Source organism: Neomonachus schauinslandi, unplaced genomic scaffold (assembly GCF_002201575.2).
Source record: "Neomonachus schauinslandi unplaced genomic scaffold, ASM220157v2 HiC_scaffold_170, whole genome shotgun sequence".
NCBI classification, from domain to species: Eukaryota; Metazoa; Chordata; class Mammalia; order Carnivora; family Phocidae; genus Neomonachus; species Neomonachus schauinslandi.
The window spans coordinates 9493-35184 of record NW_025408871.1 but is presented as its reverse complement, the minus strand read 5'-3'; the positions used below and the strand labels follow the sequence as shown (position 1 = coordinate 35184).

The 25692-nt window shown below is 62.2% G+C and overlaps 1 protein-coding gene across 1 annotated transcript; it reads left to right on the top strand.

Moving 5' to 3' along the window:
• Window positions 1-256: 256 nt before the first annotated feature.
• LOC123323672 (histone-lysine N-methyltransferase PRDM16) lies at window positions 257-21624 on the top strand (the record flags this gene model as incomplete). The annotated part of the gene is made up of 9 exons (XM_044912119.1): window positions 257-1676; window positions 4429-4516; window positions 7158-7327; window positions 7918-7995; window positions 13475-13644; window positions 14003-14177; window positions 18965-19201; window positions 20069-20243; window positions 21493-21624. Coding segments are annotated over 9 exons (2591 nt in total), but the record flags the coding sequence as incomplete, so codon positions are not given.
• Between the last annotated feature and the right edge of the window lie 4068 nt (window positions 21625-25692).

Below are 25692 nucleotides of genomic sequence, written 5' to 3'. Positions count from 1 at the left end.
GTGCAAGCATGCATGCAGACACATACATGTGCACACTCACACACGTGCCCGTGGGTACATGTACACACGTGCAAGCATGCATGCCGGCATGCACACGTAGGGTGTGACGTGTGTGCATGTACATATACACACGTGTGCGCACATACACAAGCAGGGACGGCTCCGGATCGCAGGGCCCAGCCTCCCTCCCCCGCGGCCGTAGGGTTTCCTGGTAATTTCATATTGTGTTTGTGTTTGCTTTCTGCTGATGTTTTAGGTGAGGTCTGCCACAAATCCTACACGCAGTTCTCCAACCTGTGCCGGCACAAGAGGATGCACGCCGACTGCCGCACGCAGATCAAGTGCAAGGACTGCGGGCAGATGTTCAGCACTACCTCCTCCCTCAACAAGCACCGACGTTTCTGTGAGGGCAAGAACCATTACACGCCGGGCGGCATCTTCGCCCCGGGCCTGCCCTTGACCCCCAGCCCCATGATGGACAAGGCGAAGCCCCCCCCCAACCTCAACCACGCCAGCCTGGGCTTCAACGAGTACTTCCCGTCCAGGCCGCACCCGGGCAGCCTGCCCTTCTCGGCAGCGCCCCCCGCCTTCCCCGCGCTCACTCCGGGCTTCTCGGGCCTCTTCCCTCCGTCCCTGTACCCCCGGCCACCTTTGCTACCTCCCACGCCGCTGCTCAAGAGCCCCCTGAACCACACCCAGGACGCCAAGCTCCCCAGCCCCCTGGGGAACCCGGCGCTGCCCCTCGTCTCTGCCGTGGGCAACAGTGGCCAGGGCGCCACAGCCGCCACGGGGCCTGAGGACACGTTCGAGCGTCGCCTGGGGGACTCCTACGCCGAGAAGCTCAAGACGAGGGGCAGCGACATGTCGGACGGCAGTGACTTCGAGGACGTCAACACCACGACGGGGACCGACCTGGACACGACCACAGGCTCGGGCTCGGACCTGGACAGCGACGCGGACAGCGACCGGGACAAGGCCAAGGACAAGAGCAAGGCAGCGGAGGGCAAGCCCGAGTGTGGGGGCGGCGGCGCGGCGCCCCCGGGGGCCCCGGACGGCGCGGGCGAGGTGCCAGTCTTCTTCCCGCCACACGCCTTCTTCCCGCCGCCCGACGAGCAGCTGCTGACGGCCCCGGGCGCCGCGGGCGACTCCATCAAGGCCATCGCCTCCATCGCCGAGAAGTACTTCGGCCCCGGCCTCGTGGGCATGCAGGAGAAGAAGCTGGGCTCGCTGCCCTACCACTCCGTCTTCCCCTTCCAGTTCCTGCCCAACTTCCCCCCGGCCCTCTGCCCCTTCGCGGACCGCTCCCTCGCCCACAACTTGCTGGTCAAGGCCGAGCCAAGGTCCCCCCGGGACACCCTCAAGGGGGGCGGCCCCAGCGCCGAGTCCCCCTTCGACCTCACCACCAAACCAAAAGAGGCCAAGCCTGTGCTGCCCATGCCCAAGGCACCCCCGGCCCCGGCGTCCGGTGAGGAGCAGCCGCTGGACCTGAGCATCGGCAGCCGCGTCCGAGCCAGCCAGAACGGAGGGGGGCGGGAGCCCCGCAAGAACCACATCTACGGGGAGCGCAAGCTGGGGGCCGGGGAGGGGCTGCCCAAGGCATGTCCGGCGCAGCTGCCCCAGCAGCCGGCCCTGCACTACGCCAAGCCTTCACCCTTCTTCATGGACCCCATCTACAGGTATTAACACGCCCCACCTTCACCTGCTCTCCCAAAGGGGCCTCGACCCGGCTGGGCAGCAGGGCTGACGGCTGCTGGGACCCCCAGCCTCCCCTCAGACCCCATGCGGGCCCCCCCACTGTCTCCAGCCGTCTTCTCTGGACCAAACTCTGCCTCCTGCAAAACTGTCCTCCGGTCCCAGCACCTGCACTTCCCCGAGGCCGCCCTGGTGGCCCCCACCTCCCCCTGGAGCCACAGCGGGGGGTTCTGGTGGCCCAGGGAAGAGCAGAGAAGGAGCCGCTGGTCTCGGGAGTGGAGGGCGGTTAGGGGGAGGAGGAGGAGGAAGCTCCAGAGGGTTTGCAAACAATCAGCACCCACCCCTCTGATAGCCCTCCTGGGAGGGGGGGCAAAATTTAATCCCCCTCCCCAGTCTCTGGGCTTTGAATCGGGTGGGTTTATTAGGTGGGAGGGATCCGAGCCCCCTCATGCGCATCCTGCGGGTTCTGGGCCGGCTGGGCCGGCTGAGCCTTGAGGACAGAGAGCTGTGCTCATGGTGGGCCTTGGGAGGGAGGCCTGGAGGTGCAGGGGCCGTGCCCGGGGCACGGCTGCAGGGCTCAGGCCATGCCCGTGTGGGACAGAGGCCCGCGTGCAGACACACGCGCATGTGCACCCAGTGTCCAGGGAGCACGGGAGCGTGCGGCCTGCATTCCCCAAGGGGCCAGCTGCAGCCAGGTGGCGGTGTGCGGGTGAGGAGCCCAGGTCCGCTGAAGGTGCACGTGGGACAGAATACCAGCAAGATAGCGGCCCAGCGGGGGGAGGCCAGGCCAGTCGCAGGTCCTACCCTCTGCACTCAGCCCCCGTGGCCCTGGCCGCCTGTGTCCGCAGCCGGTCCTGTTTCCCGCCAGGGCCTGACGTCATCCATCATCAGGGGAGATGTGGAACATGGCCCTCTAGGTGTTTCTTTGAGAACACGCCATCCATAGACGGTTTGAGGGAGTTGAGCAGAGGTTCGAGGAGGAGCCATGACTTTTACCTGCCAAAGGCGCTCCTTAGCTTTCTGGGGCAAACGTGGCCGTCAAAAGGCCTAGAGAGTGCCTGACCATTAAATGAGACTCTCCAGGGCCCCAGGCGAGGCCCAGAGTGCCCCACGGGACGTGCAGCCCTTGTGCAGACGACGGGACAGTGACCGGAGGCCGAGACACAGGACCTTCCGCTCAGGCTGCAGAGCTGGACGCAGCAGGCTCTCAGTTAACTTCCTGCCGCTCTGTCCCTGACCTCCCTGCCCTCTCCCTAGGCCCTCACTCTGCCCCTCTGCCCCCTCTCACCTGGTTCAGAGCCAGGAGCCTTTTTCTGGAAGCTGGAAGAACAGATGGTGGGGCCAAGAAGGGCACGTCCTCTCAGGGGTCTTCTGAGACCCAGAGTGTCCCCAGCTCTGGCCACTGGATCTAGGGTCCATGGGCTGAGGGAGGGGATGCCTGGGCCCCCACTTTGCCCATAGACACCAGCAAGATGTTCGAGTGCACCATCTCCCTGCACCCCCAAGCCCATCAAGATAAACAAGCAAAGCTGTGAGTGACCACAACTGCTCGAAAAGAGGCTGGGCCCTGGGGCTAGGGGTCAGGGCCCTCCTCCGCTCCTGGGTGACTCCAGGAAAACCCCGCACCATCCCCACAGGCCAGCCCCTGGATCCTGTTCCCCCTTCACACACATAACCCACCATTCTCCATCCCCCGGGTTCAAGGAACCCTAACGCCACCAGGCTGGCCACCCTGGCCTGCAGGATCGGCTGGGCCACTGCACACATGCCCACCAGTGGTCCACTGGGGTCAGCTGGCCTTGGTTGCTCAGGGGCCAAGCTGACACAGACCCCACACGCCCCTCCTGTGGGGGTCCCCCCGCTATAGGCTCGTCTTGCTGAAAGGCCAAGTCCCACACGGCCCAGCTTTGAACGGGGCCCTGGGGAGGCCCTTCAGAGCAAGATGCCCTCCAAGCCAACTCCCCACACAATCAACACTGCCTCTCCAAGAGGGGACCCTTCGCACCTTCCCCCTCCTCCTCTCCCTCCTGGGCCAGGCTGGGGGTCCGGCGGGGTTCCCAGGCCCCGCGGGGATGCTCTCCTCTCCTTGCGCCATCCCCCCCAATCCTGCCCTGGTCGCTGTCCCAGCCAAGCCCTGGTGGGCAGCTGTGCGTTAGAGTGAGGCCCTCGCGTGGACCAAACGGGAGCGGCTGGTGCAGGGTGTGCTCAGAGGGGACGCGTCTGCGTGCGGAGAAGCGGCGGGTTTCCCCAGACAGCGCTTTGGGAACCTCTGCGGCCACAAGGAGACTGAGGCTGGCATTGCTGGGAGACGGAGGGCGGAGGGATCTCAGGACCCGCCCCGGCCACTTTCTCCACTTGCTCTGTGAGGAACAGAGTTGTCAGCAGCATTTGGAAAATATTCTAGAATTGTCCTCTCCAGCAGCCATTGCGAATGTTTAGGTAGACCCTACCTGGCAACCATAGAGAGGCCCCGGGGACCCCCCGGGATGACGGCTGGGGTGGTTGGGAGAGTCTGGGGAGCACCTGGAGGATGTGGAGTGAGCGTTCAGGCACGTAGCAGGGGCCGTGGAGGTGAGGTCTGTCACGACACCCCCCCCCACTGTCAGGTGAGACACAGTAATCGGGGGCCAGAAGCAGGGGTCCCCGCCTCGTGACTGGGGGGGCACAGGTGGGCACGGTCCCTGAGCAGCCCCGGGCAGCTCGGTGAGGTACGTAACCCTCTGTGTTGTTGTCCAGCAGGGTAGAGAAGCGGAAGGTGACAGACCCCGTGGGAGTCCTGAAGGAGAAGTACCTGCGGCCATCCCCGCTGCTCTTCCACCCCCAGGTAAGACCCATGGGGGGCCAAGCCACCTGGGAGGGCATGCCTTGGGACCCCCATTCTGGGACCCTCCAGCCAGGCTGCCCAGGCGGGCAGGTCTGTGCAGCGGGCAGGCCCTGAGCATCCATCCAGGAGGGCCTCAGCTTCCCTGCCCATCAGATGCCCAGGGGGCTTCTCTTCCTGTAGCCCTATGGGTCACTGCGAGGCCGAAGAGGGTGAGAAGGGCCAGGACGTGTGAGGAAGGAGGGTAGTGCTCTGTGGGTCCCTCGGAGGTGGCCAAAGACCCCAGACCATGGGAGGGCTCACCAGCCCATGGCTCAGGCTCTCGGAGGGGCAGTGAGCATCAACAAGGCGGTGGGCCAAAGCTCGGATGCAGGGAGTCCAAGAATTTGGAATGTAGGGGCCAGATGCGGGAGGCATGGGTGTGAGCAGGATACCTACGTACGACCAGGAGGCGGGGGTCTGAGCAGGGGGGCATGAGGGGCACGGGGGATGGGGAACAAGACAGAAGCAGACGGACTGGCCCCAAGGACAGAGGGTCCCAGGAGGTGGTGGGTAGGAGGGGCCCCCTCCCCCACGACTACAGGGGTGGGGGGTCAGGGCTGTCCGCCAAGACTAAGGTCGGGGGTCTGAGAAAGAGAACCCCCAAGTCTGGGCATTGGCCACACACCCCGCCTGCAGGCACCCCGTCCACCGCCCGGCCTTGTTCCCCCAGGGCGTAGGCACAGAGATGTTGCAGACATGGGGATGAGCAGCAGCGCTGGGCAGAGGCTCCCCAACTCCTGCCCGAGGGCCCACCTGTGCTCCCTCCTTGGGGCCCAGCCTCCTCCCCTGAGCCACAGCCTCCCCCACCCCACTTGGGGGTCCTGGGAGCTGAACTGTGGGATGGCCTGAACCAGACTCCAGACTGGGGCATTGTTCTGTTTCTCGGTGTTTCCCACCTTGGACACACACCCCCAGTTTATGAAACCTGCCCCCTGCCTGGGTTCACAGCTAAACTTAGCGCCTCCCATTGTTTCGCTGGGGCCATGGGCTTAGCTTAATAACTTCCCCCGATTTTCCTCGGGTCGGGCTGGAAAAAGCCGACAAGCCCGCCAGGCGCATCCTGTGTTTGTGTTTGTGCGGGAGCTCGGCCGGGAACATCTGATCAGGCAGAGCAGGCCGGGCAGGCCAGACCTGCAGACCGGCCTCAGGGAGACCCGCCCAGGCCTGAGGAGAGGAGGCCTGGCAGGGGGCCGGCGGCCCATTGTCCCTCCTGCCTGCTCCCCCCCTTGAGCCCTGCCACCCCCATGCCTGCCCATGGGCCAGAGCGTGGGGCAGGGGGAGGGGAGGGGGACTAGGAGGTCACCTAATGAAGTGGTCTGAGGTCAGGCCACCACTTAGGCGCGATGACTGATGGCCTCTACAAAGTACGGGGTCACTCCTAGTGAGGACATCAGCCTGCGGTGGTCAGGTGCCAGGCGGGACTTTGCCGGGGCCTTTGGTTTGGGAGGCCTGACACGCGTGTGCGCAGCCCTGGGGTGCAGGGCGGCCTCAGCCCCTCACCACCTCTGGAGCTCCAGGGAGTCTCTGTGTGGAGGGTTCCAGAAACTTTCAAGGCTGCAGCTAAAACTGAGACACAGAGCCAGGTGGGCAGCAGTCTTTGCACCTGGGTCCCCATCGTCCCGGCCGTGGAGGGGCCGCAGCCGAGGGGCGAGGCAGCTCGCATTTGCCCGTCAGCGGGGACAGGGCAGGCAACGCACGCGGGCAGCATCGTGCCTCTGAGGACCGCACAGGCATTCCCGGGGGGATGGAGAGCTGAACAGCAACCCCCTGTCCTGTCCTGTCTCCAAACCCAAGCCCTCGGGGACAGGCGCCATCTGGGGCTCCGATCACAACTCTGCCCACTGCGTGGAAGTGGCCGTGCCGCACTCCCGAATCCTCCCCAAGCAAGCCCCTGGTACCGCAAGGCCTGGAGAGGTGCGTCCTCTGGTCCACGTCACCATTTCCCGTGCTGCGTCACGTGGGCTTCGTCCTCTGGAGGTTCCGTTAGCAGCATCTGGCTCGAGGCTGTTGGACTCCCGGAGAACTTTGCCTACAATCATGACCTGTTGCCACCAGATGGCACTGCCCAGACCCGTGGCCGCTTTTAACCGGGAGGCAGGGAGCTGTCTTACTTCGAGAGAGGGAGAAAGACAGACAGACAGAGGAGAAGAGGAGAGTGGGATGTGATTCTGTCTTTAAACGGAGCCAGCCCTCCCAGGGTGCTGGCCAGGGTCAGGCCAGCATGGCGGTGCTGGGGGGGTTCCAGATCAGGGGACGTGTCACCGTGAGCCCGGAGCCTGCCTCCCACCCCACCTGCCCCCCGACAGGCAGAGAGGCAGGCTGGTGAAGGTTGGCTCCGGCTCCCCCAGCCCGGGCCCTGGGCTGACACGGGGCTTCCGGGGAAGGACGGGTGCAGGGCTGGCCGCAGAATGTGTGAGTACCCACCGGGTGGCCGAGAAGCCCGGGAGATGGCTGGTTGCACCCACAGCCTGAGGCCTGCACGAGCTTCTGCTCCTGGCCCAGCGGGGGCCGTGCCCGGTCCCGGGGGACCCTCGGGTGCCCGGGGGGGTGAGGCCAGCCTCCTCAGGGGAGCCCACCGTCTCGCCCACTGTCCTGCCGGCAGATGTCAGCCATCGAGACCATGACAGACAAGCTGGAGAGCTTCGCGGCCATGAAGGCAGACTCGGGCAGCTCCCTGCAGCCCCTCCCCCACCACCCCTTCAACTTCCGGTCCCCGCCCCCCACGCTCTCGGACCCCATCCTCAGGAAGGGCAAGGAGCGCTACACTTGCAGGTGAGGCGGGGCCTGCAGGGGGGTGCTGGCGGGGTGGTCCTGGCCAGGGGGCCACAGGTGCCACGCTGTGGCTGTGAGCCTGGGCTTCCTGGACAAACCATCCAGACACAGCACAGTGTAGAGGCAGTCAGTGGTCCGTCCACGGGTGGCGGTCATTCGCTGCCCCTGTGTGTGGGGGGGGGGTGCTGGACGTCCCCCGCGCCAGCAGGCTGTGTTTCCATGAGCACAAGGAAACTCAGCCTTAGCCTAGCTGGTCAGAACCCAGAGGGTCCAAAGTCGAGGGGGGCTGGTCGGCATTTAACCAAGACCCTCGGAGTCAGATGCAAAGCCCGGTGTTGGGGAGAGACACGCGCCGTGTCCGTCCCCAGCCCGTGAGCCTGTCCTAGCCGGTGCGAGCAGCTCGGCTGCCCTCAGGCTGCTCGGGGAAGGGCACAGCCGAAGCAAGCCACAGTCGGCCGAGCCCACCTGCCCCCCAGGTGTGAGGCTCGGGCCTAGACCCCGAGTTGGAGGAACCACGCCAGGAAAGCATGTGGGCACCTGAGCCTACAGGGGGGCGACTGCCTCACGGTCCCCCTGCCCCTCCACCCCAGGTACTGTGGCAAGATCTTCCCCCGATCAGCAAACCTCACGAGACACCTGAGGACGCACACCGGGGAGCAGCCGTACAGGTAGGAGCCCACCCCATTTGGGGGGAGGCTTCGCTGAGATGGGAAGGGTGGGGGTGGGAGCCAGCATGCTTGTGTCAGGTGGCTCCCTGGGACCCCCTCCTGGCCCCACAGCCATCCTGGGCCCTGGGGGTTATAAAGATTCGGCAGGAGGGCCCAAGTGGGCTTCCTGAAGACTCCGAGTGGGGTGCCTGGGTGCCGCTCTCCCACCGGCCGTTCTTGCCCGGGGCAGGGCGTTGAGAGCAACACTGGCCAAAGCCAGGGCCCCGGGGGTCTGTTGGAGAATTCTCGCTCCACCCCCTCCCAGCTCAACTCCCAGATAGCGGCTGGGGGGCCAGGGTGGGTGCCTGAGGCAGGGCAGGCAGTGGAAAAGGAGCTCCGTGCAGATTCGGGTCCCAGCCTGGGCTTGGAGCGTCCTAGGGGATTCGCTTGCCAGCCCTGGATGGAAGCCATGTGTCTCCTGTCCCCTCAGTGCTGGGCTTCTGCCTGCAGAGATGCAGCCACACAGCAAGTCCGTGTGGGAGCCATCACCTTTCCTGTTCACAAGTGGGGGCATCATTCCCGTTTCAAAGATGCAGAGTCAGAGGCTTAGACCCCATGACTTGCCCAGGGTCAGCATCCGCGGCTGCTCCAGCAGACCGTTCTGCCCCTGGGAGAGGCAGATCCTGCTCCTTGGTCCCTGGGGCCTTTGTCGGGCAGGAGAAGGGCTGGGGTGACATCCCCGGTTCGGGGACCCCACCCAAGGAGGGGCCTGAGAGTTGGCATTTTAAATGAGAGACCCAGGTGGTGGTGACCACGAGGCAAATCAGGGAAAACGCTGGTTTAGACGCCAAGACCTCATTCCGGGGTATGTCTGGTGAATGGCAGCCGCTGGGAATAAGGAGTTTGGCATGGCTTTAAGTTGGCAGCATGAGATTCCTACACTCTGGCCATACAGAGCTCAGAGTCCCCCGGTGGCTCCAGAGACTCGGTGGGCTTCCCCGTCCCTGGGAAGGGCAGCCACGTGGGGTGCCCGCCAGAGTTGTGGTCCCCGTGCCCCACCCTGAGGTGTAACAGGCCTCGACCGCCACCGGGCCGCATCCTGGGCAGATGAGTGACAGCACATCTACTGAGCTGGGTACCCCCCGCCTGTCCCCGACACACAGGCCCCCAACCCCCGCCCCCCAGAAGTGGCTTACGATTCCACAAAGGCTCACAAAGGAAGGAATGACTTGGTCTGGCTTCCTCCCTGAAATGAGAGCCGCCTTCTGGACAGTGTTGCTCGTAGGAGCCCCCAGAGGGTCGGGCTGTGTTTACAGAGGAATTTAATTACCATTGATTTCTTTTGCTCTCTCCAATCTGCAAGTTTCGACTTGTGTAACAATAATTGCTTTGAAAGTTTGCATTGCAAATCCTGACTTCATCTGGCTCAAGGCAGCCCTGAGATGGGGAGTGTGATGTGTGTGACTCCTTTTGCCATCACGGGGAGGGGGTGTCTGGGCTCACCTGGGTCACTGGAAGAATTTAAATTGGAAGAGGAAAGTCCATCCATCCGTCCGTCCATCCACAGAAACCTACCGTCCAGGGGATAGTCCCCACCAAAGGAGAAGGACCCCCACCCCCAGCAAGGCCGATTCAACACGCCCGTTGCCTGCCCCCGTAAGCTGAGCTCGGCTCGGGGCCGGCCCCACGTGTGCAGCGCTGCGTGCGTGCCTGAGTCCCCTTGCGAGCCAGAGGAGGCCGGGCTTGTCCCGGGCTGCAGAGTGACAGACAGACTAGACAACGCGGGACACTCTTCCTTTTCTGTCTCTGCCTGAGATTACCTAAAATCACTCAGAATGGGTTCCAAAGCCCTGACTCCAGGAAAGAAAGACCCTTTCGTGTGACCGACGGTGTGTTTCCTGGAGGGAAGGTCAACCCTCCTGCTGGGCCGGGTGTCCTCAGCTAATGTCTTCTCCAGGCTTAGAGAGCTTGGCCTCAGGCTGAGAGACAAGGTGCAGTTAAACACACTCTCATTCCCTAAAGCTGTGGCCGGTAGGGCTTGTTACAATTGGGGCTGGACAGACAGAAAGCTGGACTCAGGAAGGAGGGGCTGCTTCTTGCCTCCTTCCTGGCGGCCACGCCTGGGGTCCCTTGGGACGCTGCCCGGAGGGGCCGTGGTCACGCCCCGGGCACGCACCTTCGCGGGCTGGCCTGCATGCTCCTGGCGGGATGTGAGGTTCTGGCTTTGGGGACACACGACTCTCCATCTTCAGCTCGTTTCCTCCCCGTGAGCGAGGCCCTGTTCCTATTGCCTCAGGTGGCCCAAACCTGTCCCCTTGCTTTTCTAGTTCTGTTTTTCAGGGCTGGATTTCAGAACTCTCCTCTTGCCTTCCCTTCCCCTGCATTGACAGTTACCAGGAGCGTTTCTCCCTGGGACAGCTGGTGTGGCCCGGCTGGGTCCCGGGGAGGACACTGCGCCCTCCCCCACCCCGTGCTGGGCCTCCCCCTGGCTGGCTTCCCTGGGGGGGAGGGGGCGCTGCGGTCACTGCAAGGTCCTCTCAAGGCCCTCGGCTGCACGCTGCCGGGGCCGGCCGGTCATTCCTTGCTGCAGAGAGTGTAACGCCGTGCCGTTTTACACAGCGAGGCCATAAATGTCACTAGCCACTTGTCAGCATAGTTACAACATGAATGCCCACTGCTCCGAGACCTCTGGCCCCCCCAAAGCCCAGGGCTCACTGCTCCCCTAAATCTCAAATGGGCTTCTCGGTCTGGGCCATTTATCCAGATTAAAACCAGGAGAGGGCCACACTCAGGTCTCTCTGTGAGCAAATCGAGCGTGCAGCTCCCCCCTACCCCCTCTCCAGCCCCATGGAGGTTGGAAAGAGAACTGCATTTCTGGTGGCAAGAAACAATCCTGTCCAACCCCGTCTTCTACTCATAACTGCCACCGCTCGGAGTCTATGTGGCAGTGTTAGGTGGAGCCCGTCAAAGGGTCCCTGACTTTCCAAGGAAACACGGCAAGGGATGCTGTGCGAGGGTGTGTGTGAGCCCACGTGCGGACAGGCCCCGGGGAGGCCCGTCGTCCGGGTCAGGGGGCGAGCACCCAGACCAGCTTGGCCTTGCCCTTGGTCCTTCCTGAGCGATTGCTGTGAGGAGCAGGACGGTCGTCTGGGAGCCTGGCACCATGGGGGGCAAGGAATCGTCTGTGACGGAATGAGACGGTGCATCCTGGGACGTAAAAACCCTCCTTTCTGGACCCTCGTGTGGGGGAGCACCAGGTCCCCGGGTAGCCAAGCACAGCTGACCCCGCCGTGCAGAGGGCTCAGGCCTCCGTCCCCGAGCACGCCGAGACAAACAGCCAAGGGCACCTGTGTAGGCCTTCCAGGACAGCGGGTCCTCGTCGGGGCCTGTGAACGTCAGGAGACGTGGGAAGAGAGGCCGTGACCAAAGCGCCAGGCTCCAGGGGCCTGGAAGCAGCTTAGCCGGCCCCACGAGGAGTGGGGCCGAGCACAGGTGGACCCAGGCCCACCGGCAGAGAAGGCAGAGGGTCGCTCAGAGGAGGCCAGGGACGGTGGCCCAAGCCGTTCGGGAGAAGATCTCAGACGGCTCTTCACCCACCGACCATGGAGGAAGCCAGAGTCAGCGAGGCCTCGGCCGAGAAGCTCCGGAAACTGAATGAGAAAAGCTCTAGAATCGTACCGTGGGAAACCCGGAAGCCCCTGTAGCGGCGGCCCTCCCTGTTCTCTGTGGGCCCATCATCAGGCCCCCGGGTGGAATGAGGCAGGACGCGGGCTTCCCTGGACAGGTTCACAAAGCTGCCCTTCAGGGCAGAGAAACCTCAGCTCCTGGCACAGCGCTAACAGCCCCGGAGGCTCAGAGGCTGGTGGGAGCCTAATGCTTCCTGCCTCGGGGGCCCCCAGGGTGCACTGTGACCACCCAGACTGGGCGCGCAGCTGTCACAGGGCAGGAGCGAAGGCCCGCCTCACACAGCCCTGCTGGCCCAGCCCCGCACCGTCCTCAGGCGCAGCTCCAGACCCAGTGCCTGCATCCTGTGCTGGAGCGATCGGGGTCGGGGGGGCCCTCCTGCGGGAATGCCCGGCCGCCAGACTCAGGACGGGTCCCTGGCACCTTCCAAGCTGCACCCCTCTGGAAGAGCATGCACCCCCACACGTGCACCCTTCGGGGGCCTGCTGAGTAGACCAGCTCCTGAGGGAGACTCAGCGGGCCAGGACTCCGCCCGCCTGCCCCCGTCCCGTCGCAGGAGCTGTTTGCTTCCAAACATGGAAAATAAATGAGCACGCGGATGGTGTTTCCTGGGCTCATGTGCCTCTGACGCCCAGCGGAGCAGCCCCGAGGGGTGCTGGAGCCCAGACGCACACGCACAACACGTGTGTGCACGCGTGCTCATCAGCACACGCGTGTGTGCTCCTGGACACAGCTGAGGCCCGTGCTCAGAGCCGCGGGAGCCGCTCCAGGAAGCCATATGGCCTGGGCTTGGACTTCTGCCACCAGGAGGGGCCGGCGCCCGGCAAGGCCGCTCAGGGGTCTACAGACTTGTGCAGGCGGCTCCCTGGGCCACCCGTCTCTCCAGCTCCAGGCTCGTGCACACTCTCCACTCCAGGCTACTTGGTGTGGGTATTTCCCCGAACTGGGAGGATAACCCTCCCTTTCCTGCCCTCGGGGCTGTGAGCAGGGTCGAGAAGGCTGCACCCCCACAAGGCCCCACACCCAACGGGGCACCGCTCCTGTCACAGATGTTCAGGTGGACACGACTGAAGCGTCTGGAGGAAGAGCTTCTTGTTCGGATTTTCCCAAGCGCACGGCCGGGCTGGCGGTCACCTTCTGCACAGGAGCATAGAAATCAAGGGATCACGTGGGGCCGGCAGTGCCCTCGCCCGAAGGCTGTGGTCATGTGTGGTCCCTAGAACAGCGGTGGCCTGACAGGCAGCGAGACCGGGGAGCCCCTACCTCACCTTCTGGGAAGTTACAGATGCTGAAGAGGGCCTGGGGCAGGCCCCGAGCCCCCCCATTCATGAATTGGCAAGCTGAGGCCCGAGGACCCACTGAAAGGCGGCCAGGTCCAGGCCAGCTGCCTGCATGCAGGGTGGGGGTCTCTAGGCCAGGGAGCGGGTATCCTTCTTCGGGGAAACCGCGGGAGGGTCTTTCCGCGGTGCACGGCCGCCCCCTTGAGGCCACTGGGAGCATGCGCCCTCGGGCAGAGCCTCCGAGCAGGACCCTGACGCGGAGGCGGGAGACTCGGGCGCTGCTCGCGCAGGGGCACAGGCCCAGAGGGTCCCCTGCAGCAGCCCGTGGCACATCCCAACTCCGCCCGCCTCCCTCGTGTCAGTAGGCAGAGGACAGCTTCTTCCTCGGGCAGCGGGCCTTTGTAGCACAGCCTGCCCGCCCTGCAACAGCGCCCCGGGAAACGGGGGGCACCGGGGTCTCCGCCAGGCGGGGGGTGGGGGCTGAGGCCGTGCACGGGGTGGGGTCCAGGCTCCTCTGAGACGCGTGTGTCTTGCAGGTGTAAGTACTGCGACCGCTCCTTCAGCATCTCCTCCAACCTCCAGCGGCACGTACGGAACATCCACAACAAGGAGAAGCCCTTCAGGTGCCACCTGTGTAACCGCTGCTTCGGGCAGCAGACCAACCTGGACCGGCACCTCAAGAAGCACGAGCACGAGCACGCTCCAGGTGCAGCCGCGGCCAGGGCTACGCTGAGTGCGAGAGCGTGGAGGGGAGGGTTCGAAAGATGGGAGCCACAGGAAGAGATGGCAGGTGGAAGGGAGGGGAGGGGAGAGGAAGATGGGGAGGGGAGGGGAGGGAGGGGAGGGGAAGGTGGGGAGGTGAGGGAAGATAGGGAGGAGAGGGCAGGGGAAGATGGGGAGGGGAGGAGAGAGGAGAGAGGGGATGGAGAAGATGGGGAGGGGAGGGAAGACGGGAGGGGAGGGAGGGGTAAGACAGGGGAGGGGAAGACAGGGGAGGGGAGGGAGGGAAAGGGCAGGGCTCAGCTGAGGGATGCCCCTCCTCTGATGCTCCCCTCTCCCCACAGTGAGCCAGCACTCCGGGGTCCTCACTAACCACCTGGGGACCAGTGCCTCCTCCCCCACCTCCGAGTCAGACAACCATGCACTTTTAGACGAGAAAGAAGACTCCTATTTCTCTGAAATCAGAAACTTTATTGCCAATAGTGAGATGAACCAAGCATCAACACGAACGGACAAACGGTAAGAAATCGATTCTGGACCCCAAGAAGATCTAGATCCAGAGCCCACGTGTGTGGCCACACCCAGAGGAGCCCCCCACAGCACTGGCCCCTGGGTGCCCCCAGACAGGGACCGGGGCCCACGGCAGAGGGGGAGACCGATGGACATGGCCGGCATCTATTCTGGCCCTGGCTCTGCCACCTAGAAGTGGCCGCGGGGGGTGGAGGGGCTTCAGCAAGGACTAACTCCCCCCCGCCTCAGTGTCTGGGTCTGCAGAGGGTGAGGGGCGTAAGCGTCCCGACCAGTAATGGCCGTGGGGTGCCAAGGCGCCGGCCTGGTTTGGCTTGGGTGTCACAGGTGTGCGGCAGAGCACGGACCAGGCGAGGGCTCCTGCCATGAACCCTGCTGGGGGCCTGAGAGTCCAGAACATTTCCATTTAATCCAAGGCACTGAAGGTCTCCTAACAGGAGTGCCCCCCACACACGTGCATATGCACTCACACACATGCACACAAAACCACAAGGCATGCACACATACATATATGTGTGTTCACGAAGCCACACAGATATGCACACTGTGTACACACGTACACACATGCACGTGTGCAAGAAACCACAGACATGCACGTGCATGCACACATACATACACACATGCACACACGCACGCGTGCAAGAAACCACAGACATGCACATGCATGTACACATACATACACACATGCACGCGTGCAAGAAACCACAGGCATGCACATGTATGTACACATGTATACACAGGCATCCACATGCGTGCACATGTACACACATGTGTGTGTGTGAAACCACACAAGCACGCATGTATGTACACATGTATACACTGGCACAAATGCATATACACATATGCACATGCACTGCTGTGCACATGCATACGAATTCACACGTGCTCACATGTACATATGTATACGTTCACACGAAACCACACATACAGGCATAAATAGGTGTGCACACACACGTGCACTCACAATGCATGCACACATACATGCACTCACACACATACACGTACACACACTCACAATGACATGTGCACACACGTACACACATATACATACATTTGCACACATACACATGTATGCGTGCACATGAAATCACGCATGTGCACACATAAACAACACATGCAAACACATACACTTGTACACATGTGTACACATGTACCCACACGCACACATGCACACACACATGTGCTCATGGCGGCAGGAAAATGGCAGAATTCAGATTCAAGATATGGAAGGTGTTCTGCACAACCCTGGATCCCAAGGCTCAGCGGGTGGCATTGCCTCCGGGGGTCCCTGTGGAAGGACACTTCAGACCCCCGAGGAAAACATTCTCCTTGGGTAAACGCTGGTGCCAGACCAGCTGGAAAAAACCGGAGACACTCCAAACACCAAGAAGCCTTGGGGTGCAATCCCCTAATTCTGCAGTGGAAAACTGAGCCCAGCGAAGTGTGGGGCCTTGCTCCAGCCATAAAGCCAGGCCAGAACCTGGAGCCAGAGCCCTGGCCTTGGCCCTTACGCAGATCTGTGGCTCCCCCAAGGCCAGGCGCCATCCCCGCCCACCTCCAGCCAGTGAGGGGGTTCCTCAGGAGACCCGGCTTCCTCCAGGACAGGCTGCATCTTTGGTACTCCTAGGGGAAGGCCTGTCGAATTTATAAATGAACTTGGACTTTTCCTGGGGCCGCCACATGCTAAGTCGTGCCCCCTGGAAGGTGATCTCACCTGCCTGCTGGGTAGGGCCCTGGGGGGGGGCTCTGAGGAAGGGCTGGTGGGAGAGTCTGGCTGTGGGCTCCGCTTTCCAGAGCCTGACCCTGGCTCGGCAGTGGAGATTCCGGCCCGGATGCAGTCCTGCCTGCTCTGCTGTGGACAGAGCGCCCTTGTCCATCCATGGCTCCCGGCACACACACGGTGGTCTCACAGAAACCTAGATCCCTGCCCCTCGGGAGGCACGGGGAGCCTGTGTTCAGGCAGCTCTGCAGCCCGTTTGAGAGAAAGTCACAGATGTGAGGACCTGGGTGCCAGGCCTTATCAGAGCCCTGCTGATGGGCCACAAGACACATCATGGCTGTTAAAGACTGTCCTTTGGACTGAGACTCTGCACCCAGGACAGGCAGATGAAGAACCTACGAGGATTTGTCAATAACGTCCTCCACGGGGTGCACCAACCTCCAGGATCACCAGAAAGGCCCTCACGCCTCAAGCCCGGGGGGCAGGCCCAGCTCTTAGCCGTGAGGAGGACTCTCCAGGAGACCCACTGGGATAGAAGGGAGAGGGAGGAGACCACAGCACCCTGACCTTCACCATGGAGCATCTCACCAGCGCTTTCCCGACCGCCCCTGGTAGCGGTCAGACAGAGGAGACTGGCCCCAGATCCCTCAGGAAGCCCCGGGGCAGAGATCCGACCACAAACCCAGGCCCTCGGATATCCTGTCCCGCTGAGGCCTTGTCCTGGGAGCCGGGGAGCCTCCAGGAGATGCCCCACGTCATGGTTGGAAGTGAGAACCACGATCACAGGTGACATGAATCCATTAATCTGCGTAAAGTGGTGAGACGTTGGCGGTTCCGTTTGGGGCCAAGATCAACATTATCCGGTTCACATCCAGAACCAGTTTCCTTCTCTTGACCATCAGGGAGAATTTAGGGACAGCCAGGCTTCCTGGCCCTATAACCCCTTTAATACCTGGGCTGAATTGTATCCCCCCAAAATCCTAACCCCTCGTGCCCCGGAATGTGGCCTTATTTGGAAATAGGGTCTTTACAGATGTAGCTGGTTAAGATGAGGTCATCGGGGTGGCCCCCAATCCCACGTGATGTCCTAAGGCAAGATCAGGACACAGACGCACATGCGGGGAAGCGCTTACAGATGAAGCAGAGCTGGGGCAATGCGGAGATGCCGCTGCCGCCAAGGGGCGCGGAGGACCGCCAGCCACCCCCAGAGGCCTCAGAAGGGAGCAGGCCCGCCCGCGCCTGGATCTCGGACTCCAGCCTCCAGAACCAGGAGAGTCGGGGCTCCTGGGGTTGAAGGGCCGGCCCGGGGCAGGGTCACGGCGGCCCCGGGACGTCACGTGCCGCAGGCGGCTGTTTGGAGGCCTGGACACCCACGCAGGTGCTGCCAGCCTGCCGGACCCCATCCCCGGTCCCTGCTGCCCCTCCCCGGGCGCTCCTGCTTGATGCAGCCCCCTGCCAGTGGGCAGATGGGTCGTGGGGGCTGTGCTCCCTGCTCCCAGAGGGGCTCACACATAGAACCGCACAGCGCACTTGGGTTCGATTAAACATGCACGGAGCTGCCTGTGGAACAGAATCCGAGTCCCGGCCCCCAAGTCTCCCACCTGCGCTGTTCGTCCCATCCTCAGCATGGGAGTGTTCCCACGTTGCCAAGAGGGCACAGACTCTGAGCTGGCAAGGCCCCCCTGGCGGAGGGGGGACCACAGGGAGGGGCAGGACCCAGTCCCGGCCTGTGTCACTTGGCTCCAGAGCCCCTGTCGTTGGTGGGCGGACGTGTTCTGGTGACAGCACAGCTGAGACCCCCAGGAAGGGAAGCATCAGGCAAGGTTCTGCCCGTCTGGGAAGGCAGGTCAGGTGTCAGCATCTTGTACTTTTCTCTGGGAAAAGCAAGGAGGAAAGATGAGGATGGCCGAGAGCCCAGCCACCAGGGGCCTCCGTGGCCCGGCCCGCCTGCACAAGCCCCTGTGTCTGGAGGCCAGTGTCACTCAGAAAGGGCCCCCCCTCTGCCTCGACGCCGAGAGCAGGACTCCTGCCTCCCCTGGCAGCTGCGGACGGATTTCTGTGGGCCATGCAAGGTCCAGGAGTGGGGGCCCAGATGTGGGCTCGGGAGGCATGTGCCCACCCTCCCTGCCCCCCTCCACCTGCATGCTGGACACCTGCCAGGTGGCCCTCGGGCTAGTGGCATTTTCTTTTTTTCTTTTTTTTTTTTTAAAGATTTTATTTATTTATTTGAGAGAGAGAATGAGACAGAGAGCATGAGAGGGAGGAGGGTCAGAGGGAGAAGCAGACCCCCCGCTGAGCAGGGAGCCCGATGCGGGACTCGATCCCGGGACTCCAGGATCATGACCTGAGCCAAAGGCAGTCGCTTAACCAACTGAGCCACCCAGGCGCCCTAGTGGCATTTTCTGAAAGAAGCAAGAAGGCTCGCCCTTGCTCAGCTTGGATTCTTTCCTTTTAAAAACGAGGATCCAGATTGGAAAAGTCTCAACCAGCTGGAGTGACACTGAGGGAAATGAGGTGGGGTCTGGCCTGCAGGAGAGAAGCCACCAGTCTCTGAAACAAACTCATCTGGGCAGGTTTCCCTGGCTGACAACAGCCCAGCCCTCGTTCTGCAGAACCCCGGGATCCCAGACCTTCCATCTGCAAAGGGGACCCATCACTCTGTGTAGCCAGTGTCCCTATGTCCTCATGGCTGGCCAGGAGGACTGAGCAAGGGTCGATCAGCAAACCTCCCCAAGGGCACCCCTTGTGCAGTGCCCAACCCCAGCTCCAGCACCTAAGACCCCCTTCCCCACCAGACTGGCCGTGGCTTCCTTCCCTGACACACACACCCTGAATCCCTGGCGGCCGGTGTCCCCTCGGGAGCCCTGCTGCTGAGGCACCCTTCTCTCCTCAACCTACTCCACAGGGGCGGCGGCCCAGGCCGAGGGCTTGGACGAGGCACTCAGAACCTCGGCTCGGAGGGTCCCCATGACCACGAAAGCAGGCTCTCTTCACAAGGGGTGAGGACAGTCGCAGGCCTTTTGGGGTCTGAGGACAACTCCCTCCCCTGTCACTCCAGGCCGGAGGTCCGGGACCGGGACGGCAGCTCGCAGTGTGCGGGCCTAGCCAGCGGGAAGCCAGAGGATGCGGAGGAGGAAGAGGAGGAGGAACTGGAGGAGGAGGAGGATGACAGTCTGGCGGGGAAGTCCCAGGACGACACCGTGTCCCCCACGCCTGAGCCCCAGGGGGCCTATGAGGATGAGGAGGACGAGGAGCCGCCCACCTCCCTGGCCGTGGGCTTCGAACACACCCGAAGGTGGGGACCGGCCCTCCGTGGGCCGCGCCTGGGCAGCCTCACAAGCTAGGGCCCGGGCCGGGGAGGGCCCTGAGCGTCATGAGGGTGACCTCACCCTCAAACCACCCAGGACCCCACCATCCCCCCAGCTGGGCTCACCCTCATTCCCAGCAGGCGTCTCCCCCGCGGGAGGGGGGCCTTCCACACGCAGGCCCAGGCAAGGCCTGCCTGAGCAAGGGGGTCGGGGCCCAGCCCACCTCCCCCCGACACACACACACTTCCCCAGAAGGGAAGGCACGCTCCCGAGCTGCGAAGGACCTGGTCCTGCCACCCCACCATCTCTGGTGAGTGGCCCGGGCAGTGACACCTGGCCCGAGCCGGCTGTGCTGAGCAGGGGCTCAGCGAGCTTTGGACGTGGTGCTGGCTGGGGCCCCTTCCCGTGCGGCCCGACTGCCCCCGGCCTGCGTCTGGCACCGGCCGTGCTCCAGCGTTCCAGACCTTCCTGGGGGAGTCCTGTGGATCCAGGAGGCCTGCTCCAGGGACGGCCAATCCCCCCTGTCCCCAGGGTCCTGGGAGCGGGAGCCCCGGCCCCTCCAGAGCTGCCTCCGGATCTGTCCTCCCTTCCCAGAGACCCGGGCACCCCGCCTGCTGCTTGCAATGTGTGTGCACGTACTCACCGCCTTCCGTGCCCCTCTGTCCGTCCCTCTCCTGCATCTGTGTGGCTTCTGTCCAGGTGTCCATGTGTCTGTGTGTCTGTCTCCTTGTGCATGTGGCTCGTGGAGACGCCGGGGCGTGCATGCGGGCACGGAGCCCGCCGTGGGGCGTCAGAGAGGCGGTCAGAGGCCAGACCAGCTAACGCCAGGCCCCTCTCCCCGGTCATTGGTGCAGGTGTATTGAGGAGCAACCAGGCGGCCTGTTAGCTTTGGAGCCGATGCCGACTTTTGGGAAGGGGCTGGATCTCCGCAGAGCAGCTGAGGAAGCGTTTGAAGTTAAAGATGTGCTTAATTCCACCTTAGATTCTGAGACTTTAAAGCAGACACTGTACAGGCAGGCTAAGAACCAGGTAGGTACCCAGCAGAGCCCCCCCCCCCCGGCACCCCCAGGCTGGATGGCGGGTGGCGGCCGCGCCTCCTTTGGTGGTGGCCGTCCTATGCGTGGGGCACAGCAGGACCACGGGTCCCCGGGCCCGTTGCCTCGGCTAGAGAGACGCCCAAGCGACAGCTACTTCCCCACAAGCAGGGGTGGGGCAAGGAGAGATCGAGGCAGGTGAATGTGAGCCGGGCGCTCACAGGCACGTGGGTCACTGTGCTCTTGTCCAGGAGCTGGTGTCCAGCCTGGAAGCTATGTAGGCCTCCCTCCCTCTGATCCGAGCAAGCGTGGCTGGCAGCCCAGGCTTCTCTTGAAGGAAGCTGTCCGTCATGCGGACAGCTGGAGCTGTGACAGGGTCAGCAAGGGCACCCGGGTGCACCTCGACACCATTCCTTAGGACAGGCGGCCACAGGGCCCTGCTTCCTGCTTCCATCCATCTGGAGGGGCGAGGTTTCCGTCAGCCCACCCCGAGTCTCAGCAAAAACCGTCTGCGTGTCTGTCTTTGTCTTTTACTAATCCTGTCCAGAGTGTGAACCCGGGTGGGAGGAGAGTTGGCCTTCCCCCACCCCGCTCTGCTCTGAGTGACCGCCCAGGTCCCATTGCCTCGTGCCCTGTGGCTCGTGGCAGAAGGAGCATCCTGTGGACTAGCCATGCTCCGGGCTCGGCTCAGACAAGCTGTGCATCCGCTTCCCCAAGTAGCTCTGTACTGTCCCCACAGCTGTCCAGACGGGCAGCCCCCAAGGCCCACCAGACAGGGACGGCCTCTTGTGGACTACCAGCCAATTCCCGGGGCCCTCGCAAGAGTGGGGTGGGGCAGAGAGGTGACTGCAGGGGGGAAGCACCCCCAAAGAGCTGCGGGAGCCCCTGTGCAGGCCAGGACCCTGGCACCTTGTCCCTCTGCATGGGAGCCCAGCTGACGTTCACACACACCTCCAGCCCCACCCCACCCCCCGCATCTACCTCTTCCGGGCCCCAGGGGAGAGTCTGGCCTTCCCCCTCTCTGTCCAGATCTGGGCAAGGCTGAGCCCAGCCAGAGGGCAGCGGGGGGCCAGGAAGGGCCAGCCTGGGATCTGCAGAACCCCAGCTCACACGGCTCACCTGTCTGTCGTGTGTGTGTGTGTGTGTGTGTGTGTGTGTGTGTGTGTCCTTGTCCTCTCCCCGGCCAGGCGTATGCAATGATGCTGTCCCTTTCCGAGGAAGCTCCTCTCCACACCTCCTCCCAGAGCCCTCTGGACGCTTGGTTGAACATCACGGGAGCCACGCCGGAGTCCGGAGCCTTTAACCCCATCAACCACCTCTGACGGGCCCAGGAGGGGCCGGGGTCAGAGTCCAAGCAAGGCGACCTCGGGGCCCCATCGTCCCAACAGAAATCCCGGCTGCGGAATATGGAGAAGGGAGCCTCGGGAAGCGGCGTGCCCTGGGCCAGGGAGACCCCCCCACTGCCCCGTCACCTGCGTTGACCACTCCTCAGCATCCGTCCCCCCACACACACCATGGTTCAGCTCTAACTTTTCCAGTGAAAACTCAGAGCCCAGGAGTCCCTGAGCCGTCCAGGAGGCCCACCGTCCAAGAATTGGTCTTAAGAACAGCGTTCCGGAAGGGTACAGTGCACGGCCGGCCACGCCTCGTAGAACCAACCCAGTGGATGAGGGTGGGATTTTAATCCCAGACTGAATGAAGGCAGCAGGCCACTGGGGCATCCGTGGGGTGTCTCAGAAAGGACCGGACAGACACGGGTGTGCTCTACAAAGGGAGATCACCCAGACGATTTTTTATAATGAGAATTACAAGAGTAACCCTTTTGGTAATCTTATTGACGACAGAGTCTATTTAAGCATGTGGTTTTAAAAATAGACAGTATTTTTTAAAAAATCGAAAGATGACTTGCAAATTGTTTTTTAAAAGTAATTTTGCATTGCTTTCAAATCTCCGCTTCTTTGCAAACCCAAACCTGCCTGGAAACTGGTACTGTGTCTGGGTGTGTTCTTTATACTGTAGATAACGGAGAAGTTTTCTATCCCTGACCATATTTGTAAAGCCAACGTGATCCTGGGTGCCCCCGAGCAGAAATGAGGGGCCTGGGGCCCCCGCCTGCGAGCAGTTTCAAACTGTACGGTGGAACTCTCAGACATGGTATCCTGGGCTGGCCCAAGGCTGAGAGAGAGGCCTGTCGCACGCGTCCCACGTGTGCGGCATGGGATTCATGCCTGTGGCCCCCACCAAGACCCCCCAATTGTATGGGGGAGGTGTGAGAGCGGTGGGCCAGGCACCCGACGCTCCTCCCGACAAGGTCCACGCATCAGCCACACCCGTGCCGGCCCCCCATGGCCGCTCTGTGGAAAGCAGGGCCCACCGGCTACTTCTCCAGCCCCCCCCCCCACCCCCGTCAGACGGACAAGGGGAAGGAAGCGGGCATCCCCCCACTCCGTGGCCTCCGCGGGGCGCGTTCTGCGGCTCACCTGCCCCAGGCCGCCGGGCTCTGCCTGCATGAGACCCCGGCTCTGGGACATGACCGCCAACTCTTTGTGCGGCTTCTTGGCAGGCCAGACCAGCTCCAGAACGGAAGGGCCTCCGGGTAGGACCTGCCTCCCGGGAAGCCAAGACCGCACGGCCCGGCCGGACGGCATCTCCTCAGGATGGATCTGCCTCTCCACTCGGATGGGCTTTAAATTATTCCCATAGGGGCCAATTTCAAATCATAATTTTTTTTCCCTGATGGAATTTACCTTAATCTGTATATAACTTGTAATTTTTTCTAATTCATTTCTTTTCTTATTTTATTTCTTCCTTAACAGTATTTTGGCATTAGACATTCTTATTGTGAAGGAATAATGTTAATATAAGTATCTAGTGAAGGACCAAAACCGTGTATAAGGTTGTGTGTTGTGTGATCGATAACCAGGGAGTGGGGAGGTTTTTAATGTGCCAAATACCCCCGCGCCCCCCGACGGATCCTGCTGCCCGTTTCCAGACAATCACGTGTTTTTGTTAAATTAGAGTTTCAGTTACATTTGCATTTAAGACAAGTGTTCTATTTATTTCTTTTATTGTTTGGAAGGAAAAAAGAATAGCGTCCCAACAGGAAGAGAAAAAGATCGTCCAAGTTGCCCTTGAAAAAGAATGTAGATGCAAGCGGCAGGGGTAGGCGGGGCGCCTGGGGACGGGGCTCCAGCGGTGTACGAGCCCTGGGCACTGGCCCAGGGGCAGCAGGCCGGTCAGAGCAGCCGAGTCCCCGTGTCCCCGCCGCTCCAGGCCGGCGACAATCGTGTGCTTCCGCGCTGGGAGAGCTGCGTGGGGAGGCCCCGAGGGCGCCACACCGCTGCGGGCCCCAGGGGAAGGCTTCTCCCCACTCCTGGCCCACGGGAGGCAGCGAGACCGCACCCGGGCCGCTGCCGCACACCCACAGGCTGGCAGGGCACCCTGCTCGAGGAAGAGCGGGCGAAGGCCCGTGGGCGAGGCTTTGCAAACACAGCCCCTCACCTCCTCGCGCGCATCCCCTCGCGCGCATCCACCCTGCCAGGGTCGCAGATGCGGTGTGGGATTTCCCCTCCACCCAGGTGGGACCCCTTTGCAGAGTCAACCTCAGATACGAATGCCCATTTCTGTAAACCCAAATTATATTTCTTCTGCTAAAGAATAAGGTGTGTGCTTTTTTTTGCGATATGACTCTCTCTGCCTAAAATAGGAAATTTGGCCTGAGCACCAGGGTGGAGACTTGAGCGTCTGTTCTCCGTGGTCCCAGAATAGATGAGGGACCGTGGCCACCGCCTCTGGACTGCTCCGTGGGCTGTGGCCATCCGTCATTTCCGGCCAGCCGTGGCCGCATCTTCTCTCTCCCTCCTTCCCAGAGCCCCACCTGCTCATCTTCAGCCCTTACTTTTGTCCCCCTGAAAATGATTAGAGCTAGCCCCATTTCTCCTGAACGTTCAGCCCCTTGGGCCCAAGCACTTGGCAGGTTGGGGGGGGTCTGTCCTTGGACCCCTGACAAAGGGAGCACTTAGTCCCCACCCTGGTGCCTCACCCCACCCCCGAGTACAGCAAGCTGCCCTCCCTACTCTTCTCTGTCCCCGGGCTGCAGCACCAGCATGGCCACTCGGGCCCAGCCTGGACCGTGGGGGCCAGGGGTCTTGGCGGCTAGAATTCTGAGACCCCAGCCTCAGAGCTCGGCTGCAACAGGGCAATCGCCTGGCTGACCACTGTGTCCCTGGGTGGTGACCAGGGTCAACCTGTCAACCTGGGGCCCCACTGGGTCAGGGCCCTTCCGTCCAGCATCAACGGCATTCCTCCTTTGGACCGTTGATCTTCCCAAATGGAAATTCAAAAGGAAGGCTCCCTGCTCCCCCCCTCCACCGCCCCTCAGACCCCCGGCCCCCAGCAGACTGACACCATCCCCCCACTGCTGCTCTCATTCCTGGGACAACTGGGTAGGACGCATGGAGCTGCCGATCCTTTGGCCAGCCAGACCTTTCGTGAGTGGGACCCAGAGATCCCGTTTTGAACCCAGGGGTGCATGTTCCTGCAGCCGGCCTGGGACTCTGGGTTTGAATCAGTGGGACAGGCTGAGCCCACGTGGCCTTCCTGTTCAAGGCCAGCACCTCCGTGGCCCAAGCCTAGCCCTGGAAACTCGCAGGACCCTCGGCCTTCTCTGTCCTAGCTGCTTCTTCAGTGAGCGTTCGCAAAGCCCTTGCCCAAATACATACCACCCATTGGTAGCCTTGAAGCCTCAAAGCACTGGATTGTGGCCCCCCAACCCCCTGCCCTGTCCCCCTGCCCCCCAGCCCCCTGCCCTGTCCCCCTGCCCCCCAGCCCCCTGCCCAAGTGACTGAAATCTACTGAGCTGTATTCACTGTGCTGTCCTGGGGGAGAGGCAAGGGGGCAGCGCCACCCAGGAGAGTCGGGCACCTTGCGCCCCTCCCGGCTGGGGTTGTGAGGCCGCGGCCGCTCCTGGTCGGTGGAGGTCAGCCGGGTATCAGAAGCCATGAACCTGTCTCCGCAGCAGCGAGCGATACTGTGACAAGACATTCCTGCGTGATTCCGGAGCGTTCCTTTCCTCCTTGCATTCCAGTTTGTTATGTTCTTCCTTTCCGTCACCGATTCGGATTACCGTTTTGGGGAAAAAATAAAATAAAAACAAAAGGCAGCTTGAGTTTTCCAAATGTGCAATTCACTTGTGAGCAAAGTAATTCCGGAGGTTTCTATCGGTGTGTTTTATATCATCGACGTTCCTGCAACGAGGGAAGCTGAGCTGATGTTGGAGAGCATCACGTAACGCGTACGTGTTTGCACCTGCTGGCAAGAATCCCGAACCTGTGTATCCACATCTCCCTCTTGCCATTGTTTCAGTACAGACTTGGTTCAGTTTGCTTTAGTTGTTTGGGTTTGTTTGTTTTTTTTTTTTTCCTTTTAGAACTGTATAGTGTTGA